Source organism: Carassius carassius, chromosome 42, assembly GCF_963082965.1.
Source record: "Carassius carassius chromosome 42, fCarCar2.1, whole genome shotgun sequence".
In the NCBI taxonomy this organism is placed as follows: Eukaryota; Metazoa; Chordata; class Actinopteri; order Cypriniformes; family Cyprinidae; genus Carassius; species Carassius carassius.
Genome location: NC_081796.1, coordinates 23780219 through 23792748, shown reverse-complemented (window position 1 = coordinate 23792748; position 12530 = coordinate 23780219). Strand labels below are relative to the sequence as shown.

At 34.0% G+C, this 12530-nt stretch overlaps 1 protein-coding gene across 4 annotated transcripts in view; it reads left to right on the top strand.

The window, feature by feature from the left end:
* The window catches only part of agap3 (ArfGAP with GTPase domain, ankyrin repeat and PH domain 3), a 179448-nt gene that overhangs the window by 106483 nt on the left and 60435 nt on the right, over positions 1-12530 (top strand). For all 4 annotated transcript variants that reach the window (XR_009426741.1, XM_059535218.1, XM_059535219.1 and 1 more), the window contains exons 10-11: positions 4987-5091; positions 8155-8326. Coding sequence is in view for 3 of the 4 variants with exons in the window: in XM_059535218.1 (XP_059391201.1) it covers positions 4987-5091; positions 8155-8326 (277 nt within the window). In the remaining variant the exon portion in view is untranslated. The remainder of the gene's footprint in view (positions 1-4986; positions 5092-8154; positions 8327-12530) is intronic.

The window sequence follows — 12530 nt, the reverse complement described above, 5'->3', positions numbered from 1 at the left end:
GCAAATCCGGTTGCACTCAGTAATTTACACACAAAAGATTTTTTAAGTCTTTTTCAAGTATATTTAGAAATAGTTATTAAGAAGTTTAGAAGTAGTTTATCAAATTCATTTAAAAATGGTTTCAATATACTGAAGTAGTGTCTAAATAGTAGTTAAAAAATCTGATAGTTTAGAAGAAATTTAAAGAAGCAATTTAGAAGCAGTTTTCATATAGTAGTTTAGAAATAGATTCCGAATAATAGTTCAGAAATAATAACTATTACAAATGGTAATTGTTCAAGGTAGTTTAGAACTCGCTTACAAAACTAGTTTAGAAGTAAATCAAGTAGTTTAGAAATTGTTTTTAAATAAAGTAGTTTAGAACTACTTTACAGAGGTAAAACAGTAAAAATAGTAGTTCATCGAAGAAATTCTTGCCATGTAGTAGTTTAGGTATGTTTCCATATAATATAGTTTAAACAAACATGTTTTACAAAAGTAGTTTGGAAATCATTTTCAAATAATATTATGTAAATAAACTAGTTTTGAAGTAGTTTGGAAATAGTTTTCAGAGATTAGTTTATAAATTAAGGAGTTTAGAAGTAGTTTACCAAGCTAGTTTACAAATATTTGACACAAAGCAGTTTGTAAATGGTGGTTTATAGAGAAAGCAGTTTTGAAAGTTTACACTTTAGTTTTCAAAAGTAGTTTGTTGTGAAATTAATTTTGTGATTTAATGTAGTCAAACGTAATTCAGAAATCAGTTTCTGTTGTGTGCTCTGAGAAAAAATACACATATGAATTTTATAAGTAACTGGACTGCAGTTTGCATGAGGCAATTTTATTATAAATTAAAGTTCTGAAACGCAAATTCATCTCAATTTCATCTTTTTTCTTACTGAGAAGTGAATGAGCAATCAGGTGTATATGGATCAAAACATTAAGATGACACGTCCCTCTCATAGTTAACATATCACACGTCTGTATCCTCTCTGTAAACCTCCTTAGCTTTACCTCCATTACACATCAATTACACTCCAGCTTTAAAGATGATGCGTTTAAGAGCCATCAGTGTAATCCGTGTGTTTGTAGTGGAGAGTCACAGAGAGAGTAAAGGAGAGGGGCACGCTGGCCATGCTGGGACACCTTTCAATGGAGCTGATTCTCTGGCCAGTCAAATGCACAGTCAGGAAGATCAAAGTGCCATGGGAGTATAATTACCTCCCACTGGGCAAATTACACACAGTGGACCCCCCCACACCCCTCCCAATCAGTAAAAATGGTAAATAAGGACAACAATAGCAGTGATAGCTCAGGGGTGACACAGGGAGACTGTCAACAGAAGGCTTTTGTGTTTAATCCCAGTAAGTTCCTCTCTCTCTCTTTCCCCCTGCGCTGACCACAGAACGGAGGCCGTCATGATGAGAGACGTGTCTGTTTGAGCTGCAGGAAGAGAGGGCTCGCTGTCTGTGTGTCTGTAGGTTTAGAAGATAGAGTCAGACAGGTGTTGGGCTTTAAATAAGGTGGTATATTCATGGTAAAAAGGAGTCTAATGTAAATAGCCACCTTTTGTATTAGGGTGAATGTTATTATATTCAAAATATACTATAATGCAATTTATTCACATAAATTCTATACTAATTTATAAAATTTTTACTGTAATATAAGTTTCTTTAACATTAGTTAATTTTATTTTACTCTAAATTTAAGTCAAAGTTTTATGCTATGCAGTTTACATTAAAACTTTCTATTTTTTTATTTTTACATTTTTCTCATATTTTATTCATTATATTTGTAATCCAATTATTTACATGAATTTGTTTTTTTTATTCAAAAGTTACTGTAATGCTATTTGTTTACATAAAAATGTATTTTTTTTTATGCTCAGTGCCGTTTGCAATTTATTGTCATATTTTCTTTTTTTTCTCATATTAATGTAATGCAGTTTATTTTAATTTAATTATTTTACAATCAAAAATTTATTGTAATGCCGTTTATTTATTTACATCAAGGTAATACAACAAACTACAATTATGTATAATTATAAGTTATAAATATATTTATTATATTTATTCTACTGAAATTAAGAACAAATCATTTTAAATGATTTAATATTATATCCCTTACAAAAAAAGTGTAGTACACTGATCATATTAGATGGCAATATGGTGCTTGATTTCTGATATTTAGATTTATGACACTTATTCTGGTGCAAACTTCAAATATAACTTTGGTATTACCATCGTCATCTTCAAAAACATATTACCACTTGTTAACCTTGTACTTTTTATAATTATACTTTTATGTAAGGATTAGGTTGAAGGTGTGTTTTAATGATTTCAGAATTGTTTTAGTATCTGAATTATCATAGTACATAGAGGTCATTTGTAAAGTTTCACAATCAACCCTGTACAATTTTTTTTTTCCTGCTAGACAATCATATTTCTCTGCTCTAGCATTGATCTGTTTCAGCACTGTGGGGTGTGCTTTCACCGATCATGTGTATGCATCCATGACTGTTAGAAACAGACGTGACTACTGTGACGTTCATGTACAAACACAGAAGCCTTTGCCAGAAGAGATCACCCGCCTGGCCGTTTCACTTATTTGACCAGCAAACCAATAGCACTGCTGTAGATACACATGCATTATTGAACGAGACCAGTTCAGCTAACAGATGGCTGCTGCTTCAAAAAATGACACTTCCAGCATAATGTTCATGATATATTGTGGACACCAAATACAGGCCACATCTTTCTTCACAGTGTTTATACAGGATTATTCACTCAGTCAGAGCTGGAGAAATTAATAAATAAATCTGAAGATCGATGCGAGCGCTTATGTATCACTTTTACATAATTTATTTTTCATTATTTTATTTTACTTACTGTTCAAGTTGTTTTTTTTAACACTTTTTCTATGCTGTTTTATTTTATTTACTGTTTGAGCTCATGTGAATGTAATATATAAATATAAAAATAAAGAAATATAAAATGACATATAAAAAGCTGTTCTTTACATATTTTATTTTATTCCATTATATTCCATTTGAAGCATTTGTCTGACGCTTTTATCCAAATCCTAATATGTTACAAAGTAATGTTTAAAGTCCTTCTGAGAGACTCTAAGTGTCAAGAGGTTTTCAGTAGTATTTCTGGAGTGGTTGAGTAGATGGAGTTGTGTTGAGGAGAGAGAATATCCATGAAGAGATCAGATCTAGGCGAGGAGAGGATTAGGACTTGATTGTCGGGTAAACACCATGATACCCAGTTGACCCCGGGTCAGCACCTGATGTTTAGCAAGTAGCGTATTCTTCATGTGGATTAGTTTCCTTCAGTGTTGGGGTCAGAGCCCTCCTACTCTCTCACTCCCAACAGGAAGTGGTAAAGAGCACAGGAGTTTTCCCTAATCCCCTAATTAAGCCAAAAGAGGCCACCCAAACCCCCCTTTGCTCTCTGCCGCCCACCCCTGAGCACCTCTGTGCACTTCCAGTCCTGGGCGGGGAGTGTTTGTCCTGGCTGGACTTTAGGGGATAAGTGCTCAGTGAGTGTTTTTTTAAAAGAACAGCGGGGGATTGATGGTGAGGCCTTGAGCAGGGGACGGGACGGAGGCGGAAAGCTTTTGAAGAGCTGGGGATCACAGGCTCGAATCCTCGTGCTCACAGAGGTCTGAGAGAGTTCGCTGGCACAACAGGCGAAAGAATACACACTGAGTCCATGCACAAATTGGATTTAGCCTCTGCTCTCGCCCAACAGCACTGATATGAGCCCCTCACAGGCCTTCAAGAGCACAGACACAGAGCTGGTGCGCAATCCAACCTTCTTCACTAATGGAAAAGTGATTCTGGGCGGGATTTTTGTTCCCTCTTAAACTTACTTGTCAGATGTCAGAGCAAAAAAGTTTTATATGTACATTATTTTTCCCACCTACTGTATCTGAAATAAAATTGTTTTGTTTAGAAATATCTTATGGTTGCATGGATTGCTCTGAATTTGATGATATAATATTGTAAGTGTATAAAAAATAAATGTATTCTAAAAAAAAAAATTATTTTATATTATTAAAATGATTTATGCAAATAATTTATTTGTACGTTATTAACTTGACAGTTCGATCAAAAGTAGCTTGTTATGGCATAAAGATGCTGAATGTGATTACGTTTGATTTTAAATATGATTTCAAAAAATATAAGCATTTTATATAGTATATGTATTTTTATATTATTCATGCTTTTCATAACTAGAGTGAAAAGTGAAATGTTTTGTGGGGAGCTTACATGGAATTAAATATACATAAATACATACATTATATAAGCATGTATGTATGTATATGAAAATATTATTCTGTATGATTATTAATTTGATGGTTTTGTAAAAGTTATCTTGGTGTGGCAAAAAGATGCTGAATGAAATTACTTTTAAATATGTTTTCAAAACTAGGAGTGACAAGAGGTGTCTACTTTTTTAGTAGGTTATTTGGAAACATAATGTAATGTTTTTCTGGCTATTATGCGGTTGTTCTTTTTTTGTATATTCTCTAATTTGTCATTTTGTATGAATCGTTTGCTGAACCAATAAATGCAAAGTTCTGTTCGCACTGAGAATGACACAATAAACTGAAGCAAGTCACTAAAGAAATGACATGAACAAACGTGAAAGTAAAACAGAACATCTGTTTGAGAGGAAATGTTCAGACTGATGAGTTCTATAGGGATGCATTGTTTTGTTTTAACACTGAAAATCTTCATTGTGTAGACAGGCCTTAATTGAGTGTGTGTGTGTGTGTGTGTGTGTGTGTGTGTGAGTGACTCGGCTGTGAATGAACATGAAGCTTCACAGTGCTGTATGGGGAAACTTCTCCTTACTTTATGACAGTGTCTTGATATCTGATCCTCCTTTAAACTGATCTTGAAAATGTTTCTTAATTAAATTCCCCAGCTGGTCATTTATTCATACTATTGTGAAAGCTTAAATAGCTTGAATAACTGATTGTTTTTGTCTTGAACAGGGGATTTTGTTAAAAAGAAGCGGGAAGTCACTTAATAAGGAGTGGAAAAAGAAATACGTCACGCTGTGTGACAACGGTCTGCTCACGTACCACCCCAGTTTACATGTGAGTATATCAGCTGCTCTGTTAGAGATCAGAAGTCTGATTCATTTTGCTGAATCAGTTCATTCTGATGATTCAGTTCAGTCAACCAGTTCAAATAAATGATTCAATGATTTGTTTGGTGTAAATGTATGCATTCCAATTTGCCATCACACGTTTACCTGTTAACCAGCCTTTTCACTCAGAAAATGCTTGTAAATTCACAAATAATTACAAAGAATTGGCAAGTAACACACTGAATGGAAAGTGAATAAAAAAAAAAAAAAAAAATATATATATATATATATATATATATATATATATATATATATATATATATATATATATATTCTTGTCAAATGTAATCCAGTAATATTTGCTATATTTACAACTTAAACTATTTATAATAATAATCCAAAATATATTTTTTTCATTTTCAAAATATTACAAATGTTTTAAGTTCACACACACACAAAAAAATCTAGAATATATTAGAATATGTTTAAGTACTAGAACTTAAATACTTACATGTTAGAAGAGACTTAAATACTATATACTAGAGTATGTAATTAAATAATACTGGAACCAAATAATTTTTATGACATTTTTTGGTTCAGGTAGACTGCAAAAAAATATTTTTCAATTAATGGAGATACTTGCTTTCATATTTTTTATATACTGTACTGCACAGATTGTTGATATACGGGGAAATTTTTTTCCTTTGCTTTCATGATTTTTTTCAGATTGATGAGTTAGGATTACTGTTGGTTTTGGATTTTGTACAAACCATGAAAAAAAAAAAGAACATCCTAAAGTTCTTTCAAGTTTACTTCATAATGTTGCCTTTACGTTTGTAAAATGTTCCTCTAATGTTATCCTGAAGTTCTTTTAAAATCTGATTTTCTTTACCGTCAAGTTATCTAAAACACTTTGATTCATGTGAACACTTCTGCATAAAAAGCGAAGTGTTCACAAATCAGACCTCACATTCCAGTTAAAAACACCACGAAAGCGATTATGACATCGTCATGACAGGACGTTTGGGCAATACATATCGATGGGATTGTCTAGCATGTTTTAATTAAATTTAATTTGAACGTCACCGTGCATTTGAAACCATTTAGATTCAGTATAAGAGACCCTTTGCTATTTCTGAGGTTTCCAGTAATACAGACGAGAGCCAGACAGGTCAGCTGCTCTCCGGTTGCTACAGCAGCGAGCGTTTTTAACAGCAATCTCCACAGGAACTCCACAGTCTTTTCCGCGTGGAACATTCATCTCTGTCAGAACCCCCGCGTGCCCTTAATACCTCCGAAAATCCCCTGCCTCTGGTTCTCTGGCTTTCTCACACAGCCCTTTTCCATCGTTCCCCCTCATTTGCATACGCCGCGCTCACACCTATCTTTGTTCTCGTGTTTCTCCGATGCTTTTAACATAGGTTAGTAATTAATAAGGGCCTTCTAATTAAGATCCACTCGAGGAGCAGTGTACCTTGACCATGCAAGACGTGTTACACGAGACACGTTTAGAGGCCTCCGCGGACTATGTCCAAAATTAATATATTGGCCAAACACACGTCTCTCACGTGTTTATTAGCGATATAATGTGCATCTCATGCCAGCGATGTGTGTAATAGGCACACGATGCCACAGGCGTCATAATCGTTAGAGACGTTTGGGTTTGAACACCTGTGGACCACTCGTTTAGTTCAACGAGAAAGACAGGGGGAGAGAGAGAGATGCACAGAAAGACGGTTTAATTTTGCGCCACAGCCAGCCGTGCTATCCCACAATCCCCTTCTGTTAATTCTGTCTGCTACATCAATTAAATTGTTTGTAGAAACTAATTGAATATGGCTTAATCACACATCTTAATAGCTTTCTTCGCCTCAAACTGGCTGTTAATTTCAGCAATAAAATGGAATGAGAGCGCTCACTGGGTAATTAGTACTGAGGCTTTTGAAGAAATGAGTGCTTTATGGGGCGCAATAAAAGCGAAGAGGAGTTGGCGGGAGACTTTCGAGGCCGAAATCTCTGCTCACCTCTTTTGTGCTGAGCAGGGTGATTTGCACCTCGGCTTAGCCCATTTGCGCTCTGCAGACTCCCATGAAAATGGAATAGCTCGATTTAAATGGGAATGAGTCATTAATGCTAATTTAGCTAATCTGCGGCAGCATGGAAACAGGTGATATTGATTGCGTGGGCCTGGTGTTATTTTGATCGTCCAAAGCCACTCTGTTTGTTTTACAAGACCTCTAAAATGTTACTTAGGTTACAGATGTGCTGCATCTGTGCGTTGTTGGTTCATGAAAACTTTAGTCAAAGTTGATGGTGTGTTTCATTTGATGCAAATGAAAGTGAGGCAGTGAATGATAAAAGTGCAGATGGTTATACACTGAAAATTTTGATTGAGAAACAATTTTCACTCATAAATTGCTAGTAAATTTCACAAATGATTACAAAGATATTGGCATATTAAGTAACATATTGACGATTAACAATTAAATTAACTTTTGAAGTAGAAAGTGTTTTAGAAAATGGTAAAATATAATTTTCTTGTAAAACAGTAATCTTCGAAAAATATCTAAAAGTGTACTGTTGAGTGTAATGGATTTTTTCAATATATTAAAAAAACAATTTAATACTAGAAATATTAAAATATCATTATACTTAGACTTAAATACTAGAAAATACTTAGTGGAACAATACTGGAACCAAGTGATTTTTATGACACTGGTTGGTTCAAGTAGGCTGTAAAAAAATATTTTTCTAATTTTAATGCTTAATTCAACGTTACTTGCAATTTCTTGAAATTCGCTAGTAATATCTACACTTGGTAATGTGCATTCGTCCAATTGTTTTTTTTGTGTGTTTTTATTTACTCAAATAGTCTTGTTCCTACTCATTAAGAAAACTATCTTTAGGTTGAATTGAATTGGAACCTGAAATTTTTTATTTTGGAACATATTGAATGGATTTAGCCTTTTACAGCCTCATCCTCGTTCACATTGAGTCAAACATTGCTTACATTTTGACATTTTTCCCGGCCTAGATCTAAAACTACACAATGTCATGTTTTATTTTTCAGGACTACATGCAGAACGTCCACGGTAAAGAAATTGATTTGCTGCGGACGACAGTAAAGGTACCCGGGAAGAGGCCGCCCAGAGCAGTGGCAACGGTCGCCCCTACAGCCAGCCCCAAAACCAACGGACTGACCAAAGACCGCAGCACTTTACAACTCGGCATCGGGGCCACAAGTGAGTTTGAACTCTGGCAGTGGAATTATGCCTGAAAATTTATGAATTGTTAACACTATATAATAAAGTTCATTAGTTAACATTAGTTAGCTACTTTTGCTGTAGTGAACCAAGTATGAACAATACTTAAACAGAATTTATAAATCTTAATGTTAATTCCAACATTTACTAATGCATTATTCAGTCAAAAGTTGTGATTGTTAACATTAGTTAATGCACTGTGAATTAACATGAACTAACAATGAACTACTGTTTTTTCATTAACTAACATTAACAAAGATTAATAAATACTGTAATAGATACTGTATACTGTAAATGTATTAATCGTTTGAAGATATTTGATAGGTAAAGCAAGGTATAATGTTACGTTTTCATGGAAAATTGTGAAGATGTATTTTTTTTTTTTTAAGTAATGTGCAATTAAAAAAATGGTTCACACTTAGACAATGAATGTGCATTAAAGTGAAGTTCACAAAAAAACTTAAGTACTAGAATATGCTTGAATAGTAGAAAATAATTAAATATATATAAATACTAGAAAATGCTTAAATACCCAAAAACTTCATACAAGATTTGGTAGCTAAGTAATACTTCAGCCAAATAACGTTTACGACAATTTTTTTAAATCATTTTTTTTTATAATTTCAAAAATTCTTATGGAAAATTGAAAGACATTTTTTTTTATGTGCACTAAATTGTTCACAATAACTGAATGAGTATTTAAAAAGTAAAAAATGCCATAGAAATGTGTTACAGTATCTTTAGGCCACAAACTAACATTAGAATTGATTATAATTATTTACTTAACAAGCCACAAATCAGGTTGTTTATATTTAAACAAAAAATTAAAATTTATGTTAAATTTATTCCTCATCAAAAAGTTAATTTTGAAGAAATTCATTTTTGAAGTTGTTTGTACTGCTGGTTTTTTATTTTTGACTGAATATGCTTTATTTTTGCCCTGCAAGAACCAGATTTACTCGGTTTTCATATGTGAGGGAGTTTGGGAAGGTATAATTGGATTTAGGAAGCTGAGATCGAGTGTAATTAATAAAAAACAGGAGCAACTTTCTCCAGGGGCTCTGCAAGCTGGCACGACCGCTGTGGAAACATAACCGGCCAGGACCTCAGCATCACTTAGCTTGAGCTAATTGCTTTTGCACCATTAAAGACAGGTCAGCAAGGGCTTCTGGGAGTTGCAGTTTTCTGGCTGATGTCCAGTCTTGTGTTGGATATGGACGGGGGTTTATGAGTCACGGAGACATAAGGAGCATTTGTCAGTGTTGTTCGGGTTGCTCGGAGAACCACAAAAGTTGATATTGCTTTCAGGTTGGCAACTAATTAACCTTCAGTCGACTGCAGAGGAGAGGGTGAACATAAAGTCGAAAGGAGGAGAATTTTGGGGCATTTGGACCTGAAATAGTCGCAACATCTGGACCCGTTTTATTCAAGCTACAGAAAATAGAGATTTCTGGGTAAAGAGCTCAAACGTTGCCTCAGGCAGCAAATACACACGGATAAGAGCATTAGTTAAGACTGGTTACGTTTGTTTTGAGGTTAAAAGCCTGGATGTAATGTATCTTAGAAAACTAACATTGAAATGAAATTTTAGGTTAAATTATTTTTCTGATGCACAGTATTCCAAATAATTGTCTTCATAATCTTTCGATATATAAATCTAATAATTACATACAATAATAATTATTATTTCATAATGAATAATTTATTATTGCCTCAATTTTCCACCGTCACCAATCACACTTTCAGTGTTAATTTTTTTCACATATTTGTTCTTTTGATGACAATATTTCTGTCTTTTTTTATCAATTTAACTCCAAAATGAGGTAAAATTTTGTTGATGAAAATAAAATGTTAGTTAACAAAATTGTGAAAAATGAAAATATCTGGCAAACAAAAAAAATGAACATTTTGAAAAATCATGTGTAATTAATTATGCTTCAGAGGCTATTATTAATTTAGAATTTAACATTACTTTGTTGTTGTTGGTGAGATTAACACTGTCCACTTTTCACGATCAGTCAATTCCTGACACATCAATTTGAGTGCTTTTTCTATTTATTTTTTTTACCTTTTGACCAATTTTTATAGGAATATTTTATACATTAGTATTTCTGCGATGGCGTTTTATTGGTGTTATTTGTCAGATATGCCATTTGACCTTCGGTTTACCACAAATTGACGCCGTAACACTTGGGTCCTGCTTTGACACAAACGCTTTTCCAGTTTCCCTTTTCAACTCTGCGCTGTATTAGAGGAAAATTGTGTTAATTTCCACTCGAGAGGGAAAAGGTTACGATTCGCAGTGGGCCTCCGCCGAGTGGAGGATGTACACTTGATTATGCAATCTGATTTTGATTTCATTAGGCATGCAATTGATGCGAGGGAACAAAGGGGTAATTTTTCATTCATGGCGGTCTAGCTGAGCCCTGTCTTTATCTGTAGTCTGTAATTCATACACTTCCCCCTGATCTAAAGACCATTAGGAACTCTGGGTGGTGTGTGGGATTGAGGAGATGGGGGGGGGGGGGGGGGGTGAGAATGAGAAAAAGAAAGAGTGAGGGAGTGAAGGAGCGCAAATGAATGAACGCATGTGTCCACAAGTAAAAGAGTCTGTCTCGATGAGACCCGGTCTAATCTTTCTGCTAAGTATTCACTGGAACCGTTTTAAATATGATCATTCTGCAAGCGTGCGTTCAGTTGTGTCACCACTGACAGATATATAATATCTAAGCGCTAATGGGCCTGCCTATCAGCTTTAATCAATGGCATCTGCTCTAGAGGTGCGTGTGTAAGAGTGTGTGTTCATTTACATGTAGTACACAGAAGGCAGATCTGTTTTTTTTTCTTTATGAAGGTGTGCAGCCTGTCCTTGTGAACTAAGATGTACCTTGTGCAGTGCTAGACTGAGATATATATATATATATATATATATATATATATATATATATATATATAATATATATATATATATATGTATACAGTATATATGCAATAATGTTGCATATATAAAGGGGATGTTGTATGTTTTCAAATTTGTATTTTTTTTTTTTCTAGAATTTTTAGTTGTGATAATCCAGTAAATGTGTTGATATTTGGTTGTTTTTGAGGTGATCGTATTGGTTGATATATATGAATTTGGCTGAACATAAGCATCGCATCTTTGCATTGTTTTTATTATATTTTTTAAAGAATTTTAAAGAGAGGCTGATAAATCATCTAATATTTAATTGTAAGATTATCGCTTTGTTGATAAATGTCCAATTGCCAGTTTAAAAAAAGTGTTCATTCTGCCATGATTCATTTTTTTAAATCATTCACATTCTAAACTTTTAAATATAGTGCAAATTATCAGTTTTAAAATAATTTTTTAGGCAATGGATTTTCTTTTTCTTTTCTTTTTTTTTGTGAATTTCAGAAATTTTACTGTATTATTTTTTGTGCAGTTGAGCTAAACAAAGAGAAAACAAATGGCTCTAATATCTTACAGTTCAATCTCTAACCAACATATCTTACTTTAAAAACAAAACAGTTTAAATGTACAAAGTGAAGCAGAATTGAAGTGCTTTGAAAAACTCACAACACTAAAGTAGTGTAAGAATATTCATTTTTTTATGACACATGTATCTTCGTTATAATGCTTCCTCTTCTATCTAGCAATCCACATCAGCATCAACCAAATTTTCCACTCCTAACCTGAAGTGAATCCCACATCCCTCTAAAAGAGCAATGTTGATGCGTTTTGTGTGTGTATAAATGTCCTCATCCAGCACTTTTATGATCGAGTCTCCTTGAATGACACTTTACCACATATGCCAGTCATGTGACAGCCTCTTTTAATAATGGCACTCAATAAGATGTTTTGTACTTTCTAAAACACTTTCAGATGCTTATGATCCAATACACCACTTGAAATCAAATGGACGCCACTTCTGCATTCGATGAGCTCTACAAGTGAAAAGTTGTGTCTGGAAACATGGTTTATTTAGTTATCAAGAGATTTCCGTCAGACCTGCCGCATTTCAAATGTCGAGATCATTGCAGTTTTTGCAAACGGACACAATGTAATCCGTAAGTCTTTTGAAGTGGCAGAAATCCACTCGGAGGCGGTTCATCCAGGCAGCTGTCAGTTTGTAAGGTGCTGTTTTGCCTTGACCTGAACAGCAGATGATCTAACACCCTTCCC